This window comes from Mustelus asterias, chromosome 6 (genome assembly GCF_964213995.1).
Source record: "Mustelus asterias chromosome 6, sMusAst1.hap1.1, whole genome shotgun sequence".
Classification (NCBI taxonomy): Eukaryota; Metazoa; Chordata; class Chondrichthyes; order Carcharhiniformes; family Triakidae; genus Mustelus; species Mustelus asterias.
This window is the reverse complement of record NC_135806.1, coordinates 142,221,738-142,243,931: the sequence shown is the minus strand read 5'-3', so window position 1 is coordinate 142,243,931 and position 22,194 is coordinate 142,221,738. Positions and strand designations below refer to the sequence as shown.

At 53.2% G+C, this 22,194-nt stretch overlaps 2 protein-coding genes and 1 long non-coding RNA gene across 9 annotated transcripts in view; 2 read left to right on the top strand and 1 right to left on the bottom strand.

Moving 5' to 3' along the window:
* rictora (RPTOR independent companion of MTOR, complex 2 a) overlaps positions 1-9,109 on the top strand; it is a 234,058-nt gene extending 224,949 nt beyond the window's left edge. For both annotated transcript variants that reach the window (XM_078215238.1, XM_078215239.1), the window contains exon 38: positions 5,880-9,109. In XM_078215238.1, coding sequence (XP_078071364.1) covers positions 5,880-5,951 — 72 coding nt within the window. In that variant the 3' untranslated portion in view covers positions 5,952-9,109. The remainder of the gene's footprint in view (positions 1-5,879) is intronic.
* A 1,259-nt stretch (positions 9,110-10,368) lies between these two features.
* LOC144495207 (uncharacterized) overlaps positions 10,369-22,194 on the top strand; it is a 37,716-nt gene continuing 25,890 nt past the window's right edge. The window contains exons 1-2 of the long non-coding RNA XR_013498221.1: positions 10,369-11,592; positions 18,206-18,342. This is a non-coding gene — a long non-coding RNA (uncharacterized LOC144495207). The remainder of the gene's footprint in view (positions 11,593-18,205; positions 18,343-22,194) is intronic.
* Positions 12,471-22,194, bottom strand: part of lifra (LIF receptor subunit alpha a) — a 222,714-nt gene continuing 212,990 nt past the window's right edge. For all 6 annotated transcript variants that reach the window (XM_078215241.1, XM_078215244.1, XM_078215246.1 and 3 more), the window contains one exon: positions 12,471-15,780. In XM_078215241.1, coding sequence (XP_078071367.1) covers positions 15,112-15,780 — 669 coding nt within the window. In that variant the 3' untranslated portion in view covers positions 12,471-15,111. The remainder of the gene's footprint in view (positions 15,781-22,194) is intronic.

Here is a 22,194-nt window from a genome sequence, read left to right as displayed (position 1 = left end):
CCACCCCCCCCAGCTCTCTCCCCACCCCCCCCAGCTCTCTCCCCACCCCCCCCAGCTCTCTCCCCACCCCCCCCAGCTCTCTCCCCACCCCCCCCAGCTCTCTCCCCACCCCCCCCAGCTCTCTCCCCACCCCCCCCAGCTCTCTCCCCACCCCCCCCAGCTCTCTCCCCACCCCCCCCAGCTCTCTCCCCACCCCCCCCAGCTCTCTCCCCACCCCCCCCAGCTCTCTCCCCACCCCCCCCAGCTCTCTCCCCACCCCCCCCAGCTCTCTCCCCATCCCCCCCAGCTCTCTCCCCACCCCCCCCAGCTCTCTCCCCACCCCCCCCAGCTCTCTCCCCACCCCCCCCAGCTCTCTCCCCACCGCCCCCAGCTCTCTCCCCACCCCCCCCAGCTCTCTCCCCACCCCCCCCAGCTCTCTCCCCACCCCCCCCAGCTCTCTCCCCACCCCCCCCAGCTCTCTCCCCACCCCCCCCAGCTCTCTTCCCCCCCCCCCAGCTCTCTTCCCCCCCCCCCAGCTCTCTTCCCCCCCCCCCAGCTCTCTTCCCCCCCCCCCCAGCTCTCTTCCCCCCCCCCCCAGCTCTCTTCCCCCCCCCCCCAGCTCTCTTCCCCCCCCCCCCAGCTCTCTTCCCCCCCCCCCAGCTCTCTTCCCCCCGCCCCCAGCTCTCTTCCCCCCCCCCCAGCTCTCTTCCCCCCCCCCAGCTCTCTTCCCCCCCCCCCAGCTCTCTTGCCCCCCCCCCCCAGCTCTCTTCCCCACCCCCCAGCTCTCTTCCCCACCCCCCAGCTCTCTTCCCCACCCCCCAGCTCTCTTCCCCCCCCCCCGCCAGCTCTCTTCCCCCCCCCCCCCGCCAGCTCTCTTCCCCCCCCCCCCAGCTCTCTTCCCCCCCCCCCAGCTCTCTTCCCCCCCCCCCAGCTCTCTTCCCCCCCCCCCCAGCTCTCTTCCCCCCCCCCCCAGCTCTCTTCCCCCCCCCCCCAGCTCTCTTCCCCCCCCCCCCAGCTCTCTTCCCCCCCCCCCCAGCTCTCTTCCCCCCCCCCCAGCTCTCTTCCCCCCCCCCCCAGCTCTCTTCCCCCCCCCCCCAGCTCTCTCCCCCCCCAGCTCTCTTCTCCCCCCCCCCCAGCTCTCTTCTCCCCCCCCCCCCCAGCTCTCTTCTCCCCCCCCCCAGCTCTCTTCTCCCCCCCCCCCCCCCCCAGCTCTCTTCTCTCCCCCCCCCCCCAGCTCTCTTCTTCCCCCCCCCCCCAGCTCTCTTCCCCCCCCCCCCAGCTCTCTTTCCCCCCCCCCCCCCCCCCCCCAGCTCTCCCCTCTCTTCCCCACCCCCCACCCCCGGCTCTCTCCTCCCCCCGCCCCCCCCCCCCCCCAGGCTCTCTCTCTCTCTCTCTCTCTCTCTCTCTCTCTCCCTCCCCCCCCCCCCCCCCCCCGGCTCTCTTTTCCCCCCCCCCCCGGCTCTCTTCCCCCCCCCCCCCCCCCCCCCCCCAGTTCTCTCCCCCCCCCCCCCCCCCAGCTCTCTCCCCCCCCCCCAGCTCTCTCCCCCCCCCCCCAGCTCTCTCCCCCCCCCCCAGCTCTCTCCCCCCCCCCAGCTCTCTCCCCCCCCCCAGCTATCTCCCCCCCCCCCCCCCCAGCTCTCTCCCCCCCCTCCCCCAGCTCTCTTCCCCCCCCCCAGCTCTCTCCCCCCCCCCCCCAGCTCTCTCCCCCCCCCCCAGCTCTCTCCCCCCCCCCCAGCTCTCTCCCCCCCCCCCCCAGCTCTCTCCCCCCCCCCCCAGCTCTCTTCCCCCCCCCCAGCTCTCTCCCCCTCCCCCAGCTCTCTCCCCCCCCCCCCAGCTCTCTCCCCCCCCCCCCCAGCTCTCTCCCCCTCCCCCCCAGCTCTCTCCCCCCCCCCCCCAGCTCTCTCCCCCTCCCCCCTAGCTCTCTCTCCCCCCCCCAGCTCTCTTCCCCCCCCCCCAGCTCTCTTCCCCCCCCCCCCAGCTCTCTTCCCCCCCCCCAGCTCTCTTCCCCCCCCCCAGCTCTCTTCCCCCCCCCCAGCTCTCTTCCCCCCCCCCCCAGCTCTCTTCCCCCCCCCCCCAGCTCTCTTCCCCCCCCCCCCAGCTCTCTTCCCCCCCCCCCAGCTCTCTTCCCCCCCCCCAGCTCTCTTCCCCCCCCCCCAGCTCTCTTCCCCCCCCCCCAGCTCTCTCCCCCCCCCAGCTCTCTTCCCCCCCCCAGCTCTCTTCCCCCCCCCCCAGCTCTCTTCCCCCCCCCCCCAGCTCTCTTCCCCCCCCCCCCAGCTCTCTTCCCCCCCCCCAGCTCTCTTCCCCCCCCCCAGCTCTCTTCCCCCCCCCCCAGCTCTCTTTCCCCCGCCCCCAGCTCTCTTTCCCCCCCCCCCAGCTCTCTTTCCCCCCCCCCAGCTCTCTTCCCCCCCCCCCAGCTCTCTTCCCCCCCCCCAGCTCTCTTTCCCCCCCCCCCAGCTCTCTTTCCCCCCCCCCCAGCTCTCTTTCCCCCCCCCCCAGCTCTCTTTCCCCCCCCCCCAGCTCTCTTTCCCCCCCCCCAGCTCTCTTTCCCCCCCCCAGCTCTCTTTCCCCCCCAGCTCTCTTTCCCCCCCCAGCTCTCTTTCCCCCCCCAGCTCTCTTTCCCCCCCCAGCTCTCTTTCCCCCCCCAGCTCTCTTCCCCCCCCCAGCTCTCTTCCCCCCCCCAGCTCTCTTCCCCCCCCCAGCTCTCTTCCCCCCCCCCCAGCTCTCTTCCCCCCCCAGCTCTCTTCCCCCCCCCAGCTCTCTTCCCCCCCCCCAGCTCTCTTCCCCCCCCCAGCTCTCTTCCCCCCCCCCAGCTCTCTTCCCCCCCCCAGCTCTCTTCCCCCCCCCCAGCTCTCTTCCCCCCCCCCCAGCTCTCTTCCCCCCCCCCAGCTCTCTTCCCCCCCCCCCAGCTCTCTTCCCCCCCCCCAGCTCTCTTCCCCCCCCCCCAGCTCTCTTCCCCCCCCCCCCAGCTCTCTTCCCCCCCCCCAGCTCTCTTCCCCCCCCCCCAGCTCTCTTCCCCCCCCCCCCAGCTCTCTTCCCCCCCCCAGCTCTCTTCCCCCCCCCCCCAGCTCTCCTCTCCCCCCCCCCCCAGCTCTCTTCCCACCCCCCCAGCTCTCTTCCCCCCCCCCCAGCTCTCTTCCCCCCCCCCCAGCTCTCTTCCCCCCCCCCCAGCTCTCTCTCCCCCCCCCCCCCAGCTCTCTTCCCCCCCCCCCCCCCAGCTCTCTTCCCCCCCCCCCAGCTCTCTTCCCCCCCCCCCCAGCTCTCTTCCCCCCCCCCCCAGCTCTCTTCCCCCCCCCCCCAGCTCTCTTCCCCCCCCCCCCAGCTCTCTTCCCCCCCCCCCAGCTCTCTTCCCCCCCCCCCAGCTCTCTTCCCCCCCCCCCCAGCTCTCTTCCCCCCCCCCCCAGCTCTCTTCCCCCCCCCCCAGCTCTCTTCCCCCCCCCCCCAGCTCTCTTCCCCCCCCCCCCAGCTCTCTTCCCCCCCCCCAGCTCTCTTTCCCCCCCCCCAGCTCTCTTTCCCCCCCCCCCCAGCTCTCTTTCCCCCCCCCCCAGCTCTCTTTCCCCCCCCCCAGCTCTCTTTCCCCCCCCCCAGCTCTCTTTCCCCCCCCCCAGCTCTCTTTCCCCCCCCCAGCTCTCTTTCCCCCCCCCCAGCTCTCTTTCCCCCCCCCCAGCTCTCTTTCCCCCCCCCAGCTCTCTTTCCCCCCCCCCAGCTCTCTTTCCCCCCCCCCAGCTCTCTTTCCCCCCCCCAGCTCTCTTTCCCCCCCCCCCAGCTCTCTTTCCCCCCCCCCAGCTCTCTTTCCCCCCCCCAGCTCTCTTTCCCCCCCCCAGCTCTCTTTCCCCCCCCCAGCTCTCTTTCCCCCCCCCAGCTCTCTTTCTCCCCCCCCCAGCTCTCTTTCCCCCCCCCCAGCTCTCTTTCCCCCCCCCCAGCTCTCTTTCCCCCCCCCCAGCTCTCTTTCCCCCCCCCCCAGCTCTCTTTCCCCCCCCCCAGCTCTCTTCCCCCCCCCCCAGCTCTCTTCCCCCCCCCCAGCTCTCTTCCCCCCCCCAGCTCTCTTCCCCCCCCCCAGCTCTCTTCCCCCCCCCAGCTCTCTTCCCCCCCCCAGCTCTCTTCCCCCCCCCCCAGCTCTCTTCCCCCCCCAGCTCTCTTCCCCCCCCCAGCTCTCTTCCCCCCCCCCAGCTCTCTTCCCCCCCCCCCAGCTCTCTTCCCCCCCCCCCAGCTCTCTTCCCCCCCCCCAGCTCTCTTCCCCCCCCCCAGCTCTCTTCCCCCCCCCCCCAGCTCTCTTCCCCCCCCCCCAGCTCTCTTCCCCCCCCCCAGCTCTCTTCCCCCCCCCCAGCTCTCTTCCCCCCCCCCCAGCTCTCTTCCCCCCCCCCCAGCTCTCTTCCCCCCCCCCCAGCTCTCTTCCCCCCCCCCCAGCTCTCTTCCCCCCCCCCCAGCTCTCTTCCCCCCCCCCCAGCTCTCTTCCCCCCCCCCCAGCTCTCTTCCCCCCCCCCCAGCTCTCTTCCCCCCCCCCCAGCTCTCTTCCCCCCCCCCAGCTCTCTTCCCCCCCCCCAGCTCTCTTCCCCCCCCCCCAGCTCTCTTCCCCCCCCCCCAGCTCTCTTCCCCCCCCCCCAGCTCTCTTCCCCCCCCCCCCAGCTCTCTTCCCCCCCCCCCCAGCTCTCTTCCCCCCCCCCAGCTCTCTTCCCCCCCCCCCAGCTCTCTTCCCCCCCCCCCCAGCTCTCTTCCCCCCCCCCCAGCTCTCTTCCCCCCCCCCCCAGCTCTCTTCCCCCCCCCCCAGCTCTCTTCCCCCCCCCCCCAGCTCTCTTCCCCCCCCCCAGCTCTCTACCCCCCCCCCAGCTCTCTTCCCCCCCCCCCCAGCTCTCTTCCCCCCCCCCCCCCCAGCTCTCTTCCCCCCCCCCCCAGCTCTCTTCCCCCCCCCCCAGCTCTCTTCCCCCCCCCCCCAGCTCTCTTCCCCCCCCCCCAGCTCTCTTCCCCCCCCCCAGCTCTCTTCCCCCCCCCCCCCAGCTCTCTTCCCCCCCCCCCCCAGCTCTCTTCCCCCCCCCCCAGCTCTCTTCCCCCCCCCCAGCTCTCTTCCCCCCCCCCCAGCTCTCTTCCCCCCCCCCCAGCTCTCTTCCCCCCCCCCCAGCTCTCTTCCCCCCCCCCCAGCTCTCTTCCCCCCCCCCCAGCTCTCTTCCCCCCCCCCAGCTCTCTTCCCCCCCCCCAGCTCTCTTCCCCCCCCCCAGCTCTCTTCCCCCCCCCCAGCTCTCTTCCCCCCCCCCAGCTCTCTTCCCCCCCCCCAGCTCTCTTCCCCCCCCCCAGCTCTCTTCCCCCCCCCCAGCTCTCTTCCCCCCCCCCAGCTCTCTTCCCCCCCCCAGCTCTCTTCCCCCCCCCCAGCTCTCTCCCCCCCCCCAGCTCTCTCCCACCGCCCCCAGCTCTCTCCCCCCCCCCCAGCTCTCTCCCCCCCCCCCCCCCCCAGCTCTCTCCCCCCCCCCCCCAGCTCTCTCTTCCCCCCCCCCCCCAGCTCTCCCCCCCCCCCCCCAGCTTTCTCTCCCCCCCCCCCCCCCCAGCTCTCTCTTCCCCCCCCCCCCAGCTCTCCCCTCTCCACCCCCTCCCCCCTGCGCTCGCCCCCCCCCCCCCCCCCTCCCTCCCTCCCTGGCGCGACACCCCCTCCCTCCCTCCCTGGCGCGACACCCCCCCTCCCCCCCTCCCTGGCGCGACCCGACCCTCCTCTCCCCTCCCTCGCCCCCTCCCTCTTCTCACCAGCGGGAGGCCTTGGATCTCTTGCTGGTTTGGTGTCTGTCACTCTTTGCTCTCTCGGAGTGGGGGTAAGGGGTGTTTCTCCATGCCCTCGGAGTGGGGATCAGGGGTATCTCTCCGTGCTCTGAGGATAACGGGTGTTTCTCCTGCTCTGACCATTTTCCTTCTCTCGGCAGCTCTACGAGGAAGCGGACACTATTCTTCTATCACCCAAACAGCTGGAAGCTGAGCTAACTCTTGCATCCTGACCAAACTCATACCCAAGCATTGCTGCATTGCCAAACCTACAACCTACTTCACCCAGGATCCACTGGTACCAACATCTGGCCACCGCTACCGGCAGGAAAGAGCAGGAGTGTGAATTTGGTATTCAAATCCTGCCCCATGCTTACGGAACTTTGTTAAGTGTCTGGCTTGTTCTTATTTATTTCCCTTCCCTCTGTCCTGGACGTGAAGGTACCCTTAACACTACTGGAGCAGTGATGCAGATTGGGACTTGTTATCAGGCACTGCAGGGTTTGTATGTGACACCTGACTGTTTGGATCTCTCCATTGCACAGATGTACATGCTAATCCCAAACCTGGCCAGTCTCACTCTAGCAACACTGCCCCTTGTTTACTTCAAACCCTGTGCCAGATATGTTCAATCCCTGCTTACTCAGCACACAGGCATCTTGTTATTTTTAAATTTGTGCAGCTTGTACAAAGGGCCATCCTATAATCTGTTTAAATTATATTGACTGTATGAGCTCAGGTGGAATGGAATAAGGCTCCTGCGCCCTTGGCATACAGTCCAGGAGAGCTGGAACTCATTGCAGAAAAAATATTCAGCGACATGGTGCTCTGGGGTTCAGCACACGAGCGGATTTACCTCTTACTGGCAGAATCATGACAGCGGTAACTGATTGAAGGACTGTCCTTATATTGTGGGTGCATTGGAATTGTAGCTGCTTGTACCCAGGAACAATAGAAGCTTCCACTGCTCCACAACTAGTGCAGTAGAGCAATAGGAAACAAGAGTATGAGGATCCCTGCCCCGCTCCTAGACTACAAGCTATAGGGGGAACCGCACCTACCCCCCCCCCCCCCCCCTATTGACCCAAAGGTACATAGGAAACTCTCCCATCCCCTGCTGCTAGATCCCAGGGTATCTATGATTCTCCACCTTCCACACTTCCTGGATTCTGTACATGGAAAGTATCCATTTTCTAACTGGAATGTTGTGATGCATTGAGGGAAAAATTCCGTCATGTTGGGACTTCAGCAAAAATGACGTAAAGTCTCCATCAATGGGGCTGTTGTCACAAACGATGTATGGGTTAGGTTTTCACATGGCGAGGGTACATACTCCATGTGCATCAATGAACCACGGTCTTGGTATTTCAGCGGTCACTCGGGAGTCTGAATGCACGATTGGAAACCTTCTGAGGTTCCCTGATGGTGTATGCTCGATGCTCACAGCGCTCGGTGTTCAGCCCTGAGAGCCCCAGTATCAGCAAGTAGCAATGCGATATCCCAACACTACAGTACAAGGCAAAGCTTTTACTGCAGAATAGCAGGCAGGAGAGTATGAGGGACAGAATCAGGTAGTGAGCTTTACATAGAACCTACTGTCATTCATTATCAGACTCAGTCACTCCAGTGGTTTCCTGGAGAGTCTTGTCTCATCCACTGCTGTGGTTGTAACTCAAATGCAAATAGTTTGTGTGTGTCATATTACATTGAATGCAAACTGACTGACATGGTGAAGAATATCTTGCCATTTCAATGGTCACAATGAGCTACATTATGTAGTGGAATTTTGAGATGTTTTTGTACACATTATCATAGACACCAGTGTCTGGGGAGAGAAAGATAATGTCTGAATACTCGATTCTCCTACCCACTACTCCTCTACCCACTACTCCTCTTCCCACACTGCCTTCATTGGGGCTGAGGCAGGGCCTTTGTGGCTTCTTGTGGGGAGTGGGAGTGCTCCAGTGGGATGTTTGTCAGAGGCACCTGACAGCTGGGCCAGCGCTTTCTTCTTGCTCTGAATAATAACTAAGGCTCCTTGCATTGGATCATTTGTCTGGACTCGGATGAAAGGATTGAGGGGTGGCTATAATTCCTGGGTGAGTGGTAGATTCCATGGGCCGGAGGAATTCTTAGTGGCTGGAGTACCACTGCTGAATGTTTTCACTCCGAGTACGTGGTGACTGCCAGTAGCCAATAGTGGTAAAGTGAAAGGGGAGGATGGAGGGATGGATCCAGAATAAGGTGCTACTACAATACACAGATCCATCTCTCCGGGAGCTGACGACTTGGAAGAAAGGAATCGAATCCATGTGGTGGAGGGGGTTTGCTGTGACCTGAGCACCTTGCAGGCACTCTGTCTTCCAGCTGGTTGTCCCAACTCTGGTTCTATCTTCCAAACATCATGTGTAAATCATTACAGCAACTCTGCCTGGCAGCTCTCGCCCATCAAACAGGACAGTGGAAGCCCTCTCTCCTCCTGCAGTTCACTGGAAAGAACACTAATTTGCAAGTTGACCAGTTAAATTGGCCGGCAGCAGTGAACTGCTCAAAGCAGCTTCAGCAGCTCAAAGCCAACTGATTTTGAAGATTCTAATGGATAGGTCAACAATTCACTATGTGATGGTCATTTGCCATTTTGGTCCTTTTTTGTCCCCACAGCTGACTGGTAAAATGCTTGTCAGGATTATGCAGATGTCTCCAGAGTCTTTGTGTCTTGTCATTCCTGTGGTTTGTGTATGTCTGTCCTTCCTATCAGTCTCTGAATCATGTGGTTTATCTGTTTCTCATGGTCAATCAGTCACTCTCCATCTTTGATCTCTCCCACTTGCATGTGTCCAAACTCTTATAAGAGCTTTAGGAATGAGGTGGTTGCAGAGAATCTCCGGACTCTAGTCATACGAGAAGAGTGGCTGAGATCCAGCAGTCATGCATTTGCTATTTTGCATGTGTGTATTTGAAGACAGTAAACAGAGAAGACGGGCATGATTGCAAGAGCATTGAAGGTGGACACTGCAGCCATCATTGTGGATGTGTTTGATTTTGTTTTTTTGTGAGAAGCTGCTACATTATTGGGATGTTCTAGTGTTCATAGGTCACTGAACATGAAACCTGATTTATATTGTATACCTGTAACATAGTCTGATTAAAAATGAGAAAAGAAATTATTTATATATTTTCCATAAGAGAATATTTCATGGAGCTGTGTATAATTTAAATAAAATAAAGCAGAGAAATGTGGCTGTTGAGAGTAATGTTTTCATGTTGCCACCTTGTGGTTTCTTTGTATAGTGTGTACAGTCTATGTTTCTGGGCATTTACCCTCCTGAACATAACTTTTCAAAGGGATGCATTGTTAACTAACAATAAAAACGAAAGTATCCAAAACGTACTCTGAATGGTGTCCTGTCAATTATCTGTCAGCACCAACAACTTGCATTTAACTGTCATCTTTACCCCACAGCATTTGTTATTAGACAAAATGCACTCTGAATTCAGGATTACAACATGGAAAAGGTGCAGAGTGCTGGCAACACACGTAAGGAAAAACAGCTGGTCATTAAGATTTTTTGTGATATGATGTCACTTATAGCATATGAGACCATTCAGCCCCATCAAGTCTGTGGCTGCTTTCCACAGAACAGTCTAGCCAGTCTTATATTATTCCTGTCACCCTGCAAGTTTATTCCCTTCTAGTGCCCTTCAGAAAATCAATGGTCACCTGCTTCCACCACCCCCTTGGGCAGAGAATTCCAGGTCATTAACACTTGGATACATTATAAAAAGTTCTTCCTCACATTCCCCCAAATCAATTTCGCCAAACCCTTGCTCCCTCCCTAACAGCACTGTAGGTGCACCTACACATGGATGCAGTGATTCAAGGTGTCACCATTACCTTAAGGGTAATTAAAGATGGGCAACAAATGCTGGCCTGGCCAACCTGCAAAATTTAAAACCTTAAAATTATCCCCTGCTCCTTGTACCATCAAGTAAGTGGAAGTTTTTTTTTCCTGGTCTAAGCATTAACTGTTTCTTCCTCCACAGATGCTGTCTTGCTGAGTGTTCCCAGCTTTTTTTCTGATTATTAATCTTCACTGTATCACTCTAAGGCAGGTGTAACCCTAGGTAGCTTAATGAAAATTACAATGTGCTACTGATTTCACTAGATATTTGCAGCAAGACCCCATTGTTATACTTCAACCCCCTTGCAATGAAGTAGGCTAACATTTGCTTTAATTGCTTGCTGTTGACTGCATGTCGACTTGCATTGCCAGGATTCTCAAATCCCTCTGAACACATCTCTCAGCTTTACATTAATTGCTACTCCATTCTCTCCGCGGAACTGAAATCTCTCATCCCTTTTTCAGGCACTCACTGCTTTGCAACTTTCCTTGTCATGCCTATTTGTATGTGGCATCGGTTGCTGCTTGACTAAGAATTACTGCCACTTTGGTTAAAATTATCAGTTCGCGTAACTCTCAGAAACCTTACAAATGTCCTTGTTTTCTTATCTGGATACAATCAACTTAATCTTGTACACCCAGGTGTGCACTCTTGCATAGGGCCAATGAATAGCTGCACTAGAATATCATTTCTAGTTATATGTTAAATTTCCAAAAGAAAATCAATGCAGGCAACAGAAACAAGTGTTGAACAGATATATTTTAATATATACCTAAAATGGCAATAATTAAATTCTTTATAGAAAAAAATCCCAGCAATAAACGCAAGACTTTCTTAACTTTAAGCCCAGGTTGATCAAAGCCCCTGCTGACGTGTCAGACTCAGAATAGATTTTCGATAGCAGAGAACTGATCTGTAACCAAGACTCAAGCTTCAGGACTGGAGGGGATGTGTTTGTTTATCTTTTAGTTATAAAACATAAGCTTTGTGTGAGGCCACGATTTTAAAAGGTAACAGAACTGTTACCTTCATCGGAAATTTTGCCCTCTGCAAAATTGAGTCTTGTTCACGGCGATTTCTAAATCAGGGCTGGGTAGAATGCAGTGGAGGTGTCGCGCTCACCCCCTTTGCATTATCTTCAAACAAGAGTCAGGTTACTGCTGCAAATTTTCGTTGCAGGTGCAGAAGTCAAAGCACATAAACGGGGATGGGAAAAAATAAAGGTCACATCTTCACATGCTGTGTGAACGTCCTTTATATCTTGTAATCGCTCGTAGATGAACATTCATCTCTTATTAGAATCGACCTGTTCATTTCCGTAAGAACACAGGAATGATCATTTAGAATGGATCAATGCTACTGTTACCATAATGGAGATGGTAAAATGCTGAATATTCTCACAGCACATCTAGACTTTTCCTGTATATCCCTGATGGTGCCTAAATTTGTCCAATACATCACTCAAAAATATGGTTACAGATTTTCTCCCCACGAATCACTGGAAGTGCAGTAAATATTGAGTATTGTGCTCAGACTGCTGATAAAATGGTGGTGTTATAACAGGATTTCCACGTTTTGTACATCCACACTATCTAGCTGAAAGGTTAGGCAATGTTCATTGTATCTGCTTTAAACACTGAAGTGCAATCAGTCAAATTTATGTTCTTTTTTCCAGCATGGAGTAAGAAACAAAAGCGCTTTCTGATCTTCAAAATACCCTCATCAAAGAGAAAAAAAACTCGAACTGGTCTCCGGCTCAGCTTAAAAGGGCAAGGCCGCCTTAAACTTCTGCACAATTGTGCACGCAGACTTACAAAATTTCTGCCATCACACGACTCATTCTCAGTAACATGATGAAACTTTGATAATACTGAAGCTGCAAGCCACAGTAACAGAACGCCCCCTTACTCTGGATTCCTTCCACGAGCTGAGATGAGCCCTGAAATTCAGCCTTGTCTTAATTTGCGGTCAGTTAAGCATGTTGCCAGGGATTGAAAATGTTATTTATTAGTCACAAGTAGGCTTACATTAACACTGCAATGAAGTTAGTGAAAGTCCCCTTTTGCAGCTACGAAGAAATTGGATTGGCTAGGGTTATTCTCTCAGGGGTGACCTAATTGAATTATGAGACTTGTTTCGCCCCTGAGGGGTCAATGACCAGGGGGCATTGATTTAAGGTGATTTGTAGCAGGATTAGAGGGGACATGAGGAAAACCTTTTTCACCCAGGGGGTGGTGGGTGTCTGGAATTCACTGCCTAAGTTGGTGGCAGAGGCTGAAACACTCCCCTAATTTAAAAAGTACCTGGATCTGTGTCTGAAATGGAACCTGCGAGGCGACAGGCCAAGTGCTGAAAAATGGAATTAAGAGGAACAGCTAGTTTAGTTTATTCCCTTGATTGGTTGGGCAGAATGGCCTCTTTCTGCACTGTAACTTTTCTATGATTCTCGTTTCCTTCAAATGCATTTGTGAGTGCAAAATGGAAACCAAGAAGTGTGTTGAAAGATTGCAGCTGGGAAGATGACATTCCAGCAGCTGGGAAAGGGGTCAGAGATTGGAGAAACACGACACAGCACAAAATAGCTGGGCATACGGAAGACTGCCAATATCCTTCTTAGCTGAGTTCTTCGTATCACTCTAGCTGGTACACATTCAAATACGAGGGGGAGAGAGAGCAGAACAGATTCCTGTACCATGCACAGCCTTGGGAGGAGAGGCTTCCACGACTATATGGAATTTTGGGGTGGCTAGATTTTCTTTGTTGCAGAGAAAGGCATTCTGAATAGTACAGAACCTAAAAGGTGAGATTGGAGCAGGCAGTGGGGGAGTAATAATAGACCTTACACAGGATCAGTTTCTTGTCCATACCCTCTGGGATTCTATTCCACCAATTTAATGATTATTAAAATTCTCATAACATGATTCAAACAGCATCTATAACACACACTTCAACAAAAAAATAAACTATTCTTATAATGACTGTCAGTGATATTAGCATATAACATTCCGTTATGATAAATGGGTTAACATGCACATAAAGAGCTAAATACACACCTGTTCATTGACAGGAGTGCAAAGACTTTGAGGACAAGGAACTTCACACATTTTGGAGCTACAGATCAGAATATTTACATTGAAATGGCTCAGTCCTCTCTCCACTCAAGAGGGGTGTGTGTATGTGTACACAGCTGTCTGCGCACCTATATCAACATGCATGCTTGATCTTTACGGTGAAAGTCAGCTTTCTCCACATCCAGTGCAGGGTAGCAGGAGGGTCCTCATTGCAATCTTCCTTTCCTCTCCCCATCTGGCTGGAGAAAGGGGTAAATACATCGCAGATTGTTCTTCATTTGAGATTTAGGATATAGATGGATGCCAGCCATGTACCGGGCTAGTTGATTAAACAAGCTGACAATCAAATACACTTCTAATCTGACTGAATGAGTACAGCAAGGATCCAATGTCATAAATCACGGGAGTAATATCCTTTTTCTGCAACCACTGCTGTTTTACACAATACATGTAGAATGTTGAAAGACTCCCTGGTGTGGCATTGCCAAAGGTTCCTCACGCACTTAGTGTATTCGCATTATCAAGTCAGTATGTTAACGCAATGTTTATATTAGCTGCTGTCCCACAATCAACAGTTTGATATCTCCACTTCTCTCTCAAACTATCAACTCTTTAAAGGTTTCCCCCAGCCCTCACAGAAAAGCAGCGGATGAAGACCGAGGTTTATTCCTCAGACAGGAGAGCTCAATGAACAGTTCCATACAGCAGGCTGGAGTATCCGATTTCAGCCTGTCCTCTGATTGCACGCACACGCCACACAATTCACCCACCGGCCTGTTTGTCGTTGTTTATCAGGCTCAGAGACTATCTAAACAGAGCCCCACACACAATCCTCACAACTAACTCATGTTAAGTTTTACCACATTAACAGTCACAATTCTTCAAAACAGTCCACGGTCAGTAGAGCATTTTGTTTTAATAAAGCACAACGCAGGTAGAGTTAAGGTAATTGCATCTTCCAATGTTCTGGCTCATTCAGCAAGGTGTTCAAATTCTTGCCCACTCAAGTTAAAGCAGTGGGTTAGTTTGCAAACCACATCGCGACATGACTCTGTTTCTCCCCACTACGCAGAGACTGTGTCCGTGCGTGTGACTTACAATCTGCCCGGCTGGAGGCTTTATTTAAACCATGTATCAGCTGCCTGGCGAGGAGGGGGGGGGGGGGGGGGAGATAAAAGCAAAATACTGGAAATCTGAAATAAAAATGCGATGAAAAACTCAGCAAGTCTGGCAGCATCTGTGGAGAGAGAAGAATCCGATATGACTCTTCTTTGGGGTAAGAGCTTCAGCTGCCCGAGGAAGGGTTAGACTGCCCGGGGATAGAGAGCTATGAGGTAGTGAGCTACAGGGAGCGCGGCACACTGGTTAGCACTGCTGCCTCACAGCGCCAGGGACCCGGGTTCGATTCTGGACTCAGGTAACTGTGTGCAGTTTGCATGTTCTCCCAGCGTCTGCGCGGGTTTCCTCCCACAGTCCAAAGATTACGTTAATTGAATGTGTTAAATTGCCCCTTAGTGTCAGGGGGACTAGCAGGGTAAATACATGGGCTTACGGGGATAGTGGATGGGATTGTGGTCAGTGCAGGCTCGATAGGCTGAAAGGCCTTCTTCTGCACTGCAGGGATTCTCAGCCCAATTCTTATCACTACTTCTCGACACACTAAATCAACTCTGAACCAAACAAAAGGCAGACCTGATATTAAAGATCTGTATGGTGACTAGAGCAGTAACAGGGTGAAGATTTGTGCATCATATTCACTGTTATGTCACAAACATTTCCCCATCAGCCTCATTCCCAACGGACTCCATCCAATCTCATTAATTTTCCACCAGAGGTAAAACAGGAGATTCTGTGGAGCCTTGGATGAGAATCCTTTATGGCGCCAGTCAATAGTTATTGAGCTTCAAGTAGTTGATTTCATGTGGAACCACGTTACAACCCCGCATCAATTCAACCCAAGATCTCAGAGAACTCAATATTTTAATAATAAAATGTTGTTGTCAGTGTCACCAGCTGTCCCTCGATTAGTGTAACTGGAGTGCAAGATAACTGACCAGCAGGGGATGAAGGATTGGGCCATTCAGCCCCTCAAGCTAGTTCTGGCAATTGCGTACACAGTGAGAGGCAGCAGTGGTCAGAGTGCATCCTCCTCAGGGCTGTGATAGCACCAGCTTAGTCTGCGTAACTGGGACAAAATCTCTCTCCTAATTCAAAGCTGCCTTCAGCCCCTGAACTTTAAGGAAAGGTTAATATAGTGTAGACAAAACAAGCTGTTCTCCCTTCCAAAATTTTGAATCAAGCAGGCTGCCCCACTCGGTATTAGTGTTCTGGGTGGCGGGGATTCTCACCGGGCAAACGGTTTTCACCCAGCTCCCTCCAAATCCAAACCTACCCTTTCCCCCGCTCCCCATGTCTGTCCTTAGGAATCCGTGGACATTCTGGAATTCTGGAAGAAGGGGAGTGACCACAACTTGATATTGGGTCTGAAGTCGTGTTCCTCTCCCAACATCTTCTCTGGAATCAGGAATGCTTGGGAATTTATGGAAGTTGGGCTGCCAATGGATTCAGTCTCAGGCGGTGGGAAATCGCCAGAATCTAGGGTCCAGGATTGGCGGTGGGCCTGGGGCTGATAGCCGTTGGCATGAGGCATTAGCTCCTCCTGAACCTCGGTCTGCTCCCTGCTTGATGCAGCATTGGTGGCCCCGTGGATCTGTGGTTGATAGCCTGATTTGACAATCACCTCCATCGTGTCCTCAACTGAACCGTCTCCTGGTGCCTCTTTCTGGTGATATCCAGGATCTCGTATACTTGTATAGGTCACTTCGCTGGCATACACAGATGGCATGGCCACTGCCTCGAATGCTGGGTTAGTCTTCCCTGAAGACTCGGTAGATGTGCGGTGAGGACTGTATGATAAGACACCTTGATTCTGGTTCTCGGCATCAGAGGAATCCTCAGGAACATCCTCACCCTTATCGTCCCCCTCAAGCTCCTTTTTGGTCTCCATTGCAACCGGTTGTTCTTCAACAACCTGGACCTCGTTGGGTGTACAATCCTTTGGCTCCAGAGTTTTGCACAAGTTGGCCCCCTAAAAAGATGAAGAAAATTGAAAAGGCTGAGTTCTAGTTTGAGATATTTATATCTAACGAACAGGATTTGAAAGTGCTTCCCACCATCCCCATCGTGCATCAGTGCTCAAATCCAATTGCACAGACGATTGTAGAGTCGGAGTTACTCTGTAGCTCAGTATGGAGCAAGATGCTCTCTTTCAGGGAATAAACCTACTTCTGGATCCAGACATAACGGCACAGGCTGGCAGAGCCAAAACTCAGAAACCCCAACAAAACTCTGCACTGGGATAGAGGCAAAACACAATGTGCTAGTGCCCAGCAGTGTTGAGCTTCCAGCCTATGTCTGCCCAGCCTGGCCCACTCTACCCATTTAAGATTCAATTTTGAGGCAGGTGATAACACATCACAGCCCCATCCCCAACAATGGGCTGGTCTGGGCTGAGAAGGACAGACTCGCCTGGTTCAACCTCAGGTTGTCCCCGAGCAAGGGGCAATCAACTTCCTGCCCCAACGCAACGGCTGGGGATGAGTCACCTGTTGGTGTAATGTAGAGAAGGTATCCTACCCGTGCTGATTAGTTTAACTTTGGCAAATCATGAGAAACAATTCTGAGGCACAGCACAAACTTTCCTTTAGAAAGGCAATGACTAATCAGGGCAAGTCAGCAGGAATTGCTTAAGGGAAGATTATGTTTGACTAACTGATTGACAGTGAGGAGTAAAGTTTCAGGCTGCATAGAGTTAGAAATAGGCTGGTCGATTAGACAGAAAGGTGGAAAATGGAATTTAATCCAGAGAAGTGTAGGGTAATGATTTTGGGAGGTGCGACTTAGCAAGGGAATACAGAGCAAATGGGAATGTACCGAGGAGCGTGGAAAAACAGAGGGACCTTGAGAATATGTCCACAAGTTCTGAAAGATTCGAGGATCTTCCAGGATTTTGACCCAGCGACGGTGAAGGAATGGCGATATATTTCCAAGGATGATGAGTGACTTGGAGGAGAACTTGCAGGTGGTGGTGTTCCCATGTGTCTGATGTCCCTGTCCTTCTAAGTGGTAAAGGTCATGGGTTTGGAAGGTGCCCACAGTTGAAGGAACCTTGGGGGGTTGCCGCAGTGCATCCTGTAGATAGTAAACACGGCTGCCACTGTGTGTCAATGATGGAGGGAGTGAATGTTTGAGGTTCTGAATGTGGTGCCAATAAAGCGGGCATCTTTCTGCTGGATGGTGTTGAGCTTCTAAGGTGCTGGTGGAGTTGAATTAATCTGCAAGGTAAAGGTAAAGTTGCCATGGACCCAGATAGCCATAAGCTACTTTCCCCTTTGAGGGGGAGAGCTGACTGGTGGTGATTTAACCTGAGGATCACCACACCTCAGGCGAGGGGCAAAGTTGAGAAGGCAAGGCCATGAATAATCTCAGCCAGTACGGGAATTGAATCCATGCTGTTGGTATCACAAACCAGCCACCCAACCAACTGAGCTAAACCGACTCCCAACTCATCCCGACAAGTGGAGGATATTCCATCACACTCCTGATTTGTGCCACGTAGATGGTGGACAGGCTTTGGGAAATCAGGAGGTGAATTACTCGCTGCAGAATTCTCAGTCTCTGACCTGCTCTGGTAGCCACACACAATATGCAGTTCGTGGTTTGATTCTATCAGGTGTATATAGTCACTAAAGATTAAGGTTGCATAAGATTTTATAAACCTGACATGTACCCACATAAATAGACAAGTGAAACAAACCATGACATAGAACATCGAACAGTACAGCACAGGAACAGGCCCTTCCGCCCACAATGTTGTGCCGAACATGACGCCAAATTAAACTAATTCCTTCTGCCTGCCCTTGGTCCATATTCTGTATTCATCTAAAAGCCCCTTAATCGCCCCTATCGTATCTGTCCCCACCACCATCCCTGGCATCATGTTCCAGGCACCTACCACTCTCTGTGTAAGGAACCTGCCCCTCTCACTGAGATATTAAAGAGTTAATATTCACTGTAGAGTCTCAGATGAACTATTGGGTTTGCAAGAATGACAGAAAAACAGCTCATGAGAGCAAGCTGACAAACGAGATAACCACAGGCTCCAGCTTCCAGAGCACAGCCAGGGCGTTTTTTTTTAAAGATGTTCTTTCTCATGCAGCTATTCTTATTACTACTTGTTTTTGCATAAGATAGCTGGGGTGCTGTTTTTGTTAGGAACAGAATAGTCTTTCTTGTGCTTGTCCTTGATTGTCTCAGATGACGTGTACTTGCTGAAATCTGCCTGCTGGAATTGTAAATTGTACAAAAGGGGACTGCCTTTTTGCTCAGCGCGCTTTTGCTAACTGACTCCCAGCACTGAGTGGAAGTTACGTAGCAAAGGTTTGCCAACTTGCATATGTAAGACAAAAAGAACTTTTGAATCGGACAACAGTTGGTGTTTGCCTTTGTATCAGGGACGGAAGAGTCTCACGAAAACGAACTTAACAATTGGTGCTGCGAGCAGAGTTCCAACATATACAGACGTCCTCCGAGGCGGATTGAATAAGCGATCGCCTGGGTGTCGGTAACGTGAGACGGATGGGCCCACAAGGTAAGATTAACCTTGGTCTCTCTCACTGAACTAATACTCAGTCGACCCCTCATCCTGAGGCCCTGTTTTGACAGAACCCAGAGACAACTTACGTCCTTGAACACTGACTAGTCCTACACCGGGAGATTAGAGTCCCCCGGTCGGCCTGGAGGTTCGAGTCCCTATGTCTATTCGGTAAGATAACGGAGGTGCGAGTCCCCCGTTGACCTTAGGGTTCGAGTCCCTGGGTCGGTAGCAATTGAGGTTCAAGTCCTCTAAAGTATTCTTATATTTAATCAACTAAAAATGGGTCAGACCCTTGATAAGTCAGGGGACGGAAGCCCCTTATACACCCTCTGTCTTCAGCATCCGGCAGAGGAGAAAAAATTAAGACGACTGTCGGGTTACCTGAATAAAAAGTTGGGAGACGAGAATTGGTCGCTAGGGAGAACTTGGGATTTGGATAAGTGTATTAAAGCAGAGGAGGCTATTTGAAAACGCAATGCGGGAAGTAAATGGAAAGTATTAATGTCCCTTTGGAGAAAAAAAAGCTTATGAAAAAAATGAGAAGTCAAAACTGGCCAGTTGGGAGGACAATGCACGTCGAAGAGGAATAAGTGAATGTGATAATGAGCGAAAACCCAAATCCTGGGAAATTTTGAAATGGGAATGTGAAAAATACGAGAAGGAAAAAAGACGTTAGACGAGAGAGATAAGAAAAAAGGATTAGAAAGGCAGGCCGAACAAAGAAAACATAAGAAACGTGAGGTACCACCTAACTTATCTGGCTTGCCGATGTTGTTTGAGGGAAATGACACCAATGACCGAGACGATGATTGAAGCCTCTATCAGACTGTTCCTCCCGGCCCACCCATGCCATCGGCACCAACGGCATCTGCCCTGATGAACAGTCCTCCGCCTTATAGTACACCTCAGGTACTGCTACCGCTGGCGACTTGCCATGGCCACAAGCCACTTACCATCTTTACCTCACATGCAGTTGTTGCTCTCCTCACCTCCCAAACTCAACATCTCACGCAGGCACGATGAAGTCGATATGAGGTAGCCCTCCTCAACAACCCACTCCTGACGTTTTCCTTTTGCTCCACCGTCAATCCAGCTACCTTTCTGACTGCTCCACTGGAGGAGCTCCCAGACCCTCCGCATGATTGCTTCCTCAGGAACCATTTTTTGACATCCCCTCACCCCGACCTGAGTGACGTCCCTTTGTCCTCACCGGACCATACCTTTCATGTTGACAGAAGCTCATCTATTTCTTTAGGAGGGAAGCCCCTCTCCGGCTATGCCGTGGTGGATGCTACAGAGGGCTTGGAATCGGCATCCTTTGACCCCCCCAGTCTCCGCCCAGAAAGCAGAACTATTTGCGCTGACTCAAGCCTGCAGCTTGGCAGCTGGCCGTTCTGTTAACATCGATACTGATTCTCGCTATGCCTTTGGCGTTACCCATGATTTTGGTCAGTTAAAGGATTATAAGAGATAGGATTTATAATCATCTAGAAAGGAATAATTTGATTAGGGATAGTCAACACGGTTTTGTGAAGGGTAGGTCGTGCCTCACAAACCTTATTGAGTTCTTTGAGAAGGTGGCCAAAGAGGTGGATAAGGGTAAAGCAGTTGGTGTGGTGTATATGGATTTCAGTAAAGCATTTGATAAGGTTCCCCACGATAAGCTATTGCAGAAAATACGGACGCATGGGATTGAGGGTGATTTAGCGGTTTGGATCAGAAATTGGCTGGCTGTAAGAAGACAGAGAGTGGTGGTCGATGGGAAATGTTCATCCTGGAGTTTAGTTACTAGTGGTGTACCGCAAGGATCTGTTTTGGGGCCACTGCTGTTTGTCATTTTTATAAATGACCTGGATGAGGGCGTAGAAGGATGGGTTAGTAAATTTGCGGATGACAATAAAGTCGGAATTGTGGACAGTGCGGAAGGAAGTGGCAGGTTACAGAGGGACATAGATAAGCTGCAGAGCAGGGCTGAGAGGTGGCAAATGGAGTTTAATGCGGAAAAGTGAGAGGTAATTCACTTTGGAAGGAGTAACAGGAATACAGAGTACTGGGCTAATGGTAAGATACTTGGTAGTGTGGATGAGCAGAGGGATCTCGGTGTCCATGTGCATGGATCCCTGAAAGTTGGCACCCAGGTTGATAGGGTTGTTAAGAAGGCGAACGGTGTGTTAGCTTTTATTGGTAGAGGGATTGAGTTTCGGAGCCATGAGGTCATGCTGCAACTGTACAAAACTCTGGTGCGGCTGCACTTGGAGTATTGCGTACAGTTCTGGTCGCCGCATTATAGGAAGGATGTGGAAGCATTGGAAAGGGTGCAGAGATTTACCAGGATGTTGCCTGGTATGGTGGGACGGTCTTATGAGGAAAGGCTGAGAGACTCGAGGCTGTTTTCGTGAGAGAGAAGAAGATTAAGAGGTGACTTAATAGAGGCATACAAGATGATCAGAGGATTAGATAGGGTGGACAGTGAGAGCCTTTTTCCTCGGATGGTGATGGTTAGCACGAGGGGACATAGCTTTAAATTGAGGAGTGATAGATATAGGACAGATGTCAGAGATGGGTTCTTTATTCAGAGTAGTAAGGGCGTGGAATGCCCTGCCCGCAACAGTAGCAGGCTCGCCAACATTAAGGGCATTTAAATGGTCATTGGATAAACATATGGATGATATTGGAATAGTGTAGGTTAGAGGGGCTTTAGATTGGTTTCACAGGTCGGCGCAACATCGAGGGCCGAAGGGCCTGTACTGCGCTCTAATGTTCTATGTTCTATGGGCCCAGCAAGGTTTTCTTACCTCCTCGGGTTCCCCAATCCAAAACTCCCTTTTTATTCAGAACCTACTACAGGCTATCCTTCTCCCCACACAACTGGCTGTTATTAAATGTGCAGCCCACACATCGGACTCGTCATTGGTGACTATGGGTGATGCCCTGGCTGATTGTGCCGCCAAGGCCGCTGCCGCCTCTGGCGCTATGGTCGTGTCGTCCATGAAAAGCAGGTGATAAACGGCTCGCCTCCTTTGAACACGCCGGGCATACCAGATAAGGGGCGGCACGGTAGCACAGTGGTTAGCACTGCTGCTTCACAGCTCCAGGGTCCCGGGTTCGATTCCCGGCTCGGGTCACTGTCTGTGTGGAGTTTGCACATTCTCCTCGGGTCTGCGTGGGTTCCCTCCGGGTGCTCCGGTTTCCTCCCACAGTCCAAAGATGTGCGGGTTAGGTTGATTGGCTAGGTTTAAAAAAATTGCCCCTTAAGAGTCCTGGGATGCGTAGGTTAGAGGGATTAGCGGGTAAAATATGTGGGGGTAGGGCCTGGGTGGGATTGTGGTCGGTGCAGACTCGATGGGCCGAATGGCCTCCTTCTGCACTGTAGGGTTTCTATGATTCTATATAGCCACTATTCAGCACTTACAGGGGGACGCCCCTGCTTCCAAACAAGACCTTTGGAAGATGCATGGATGTTTGCATTCTGTGTCAACAGGCCTCTGGGTTACTCCAGCTGGCCAAGTTTGTGTACCTGATGCATTATTACCTTTATTGCTTGATTGCTTGCACTCAGAAAGGCACCTCAGCAAGGAGGGAATGTGTGGAATATTGCTCCGCACCTGGTGGCACCCGCGATTAAATGAAGCAGCCCAATCCCGTATTCTGTCATGTTTGATACAGAAACATAGAAAAGCTACAGCACCAACAGGCCCTTCGGCCCACAAGTTGCACCGAACAATTTCCTTACCTTCTAGGCTCATCTATAACCCTCTATCTTACTAACCCCCATAAACCTATCCAAAAGTCTCTTAAAAGACTCAATTGAATCCGCCTCCACCACCACCACCGGCAGCCGATTCC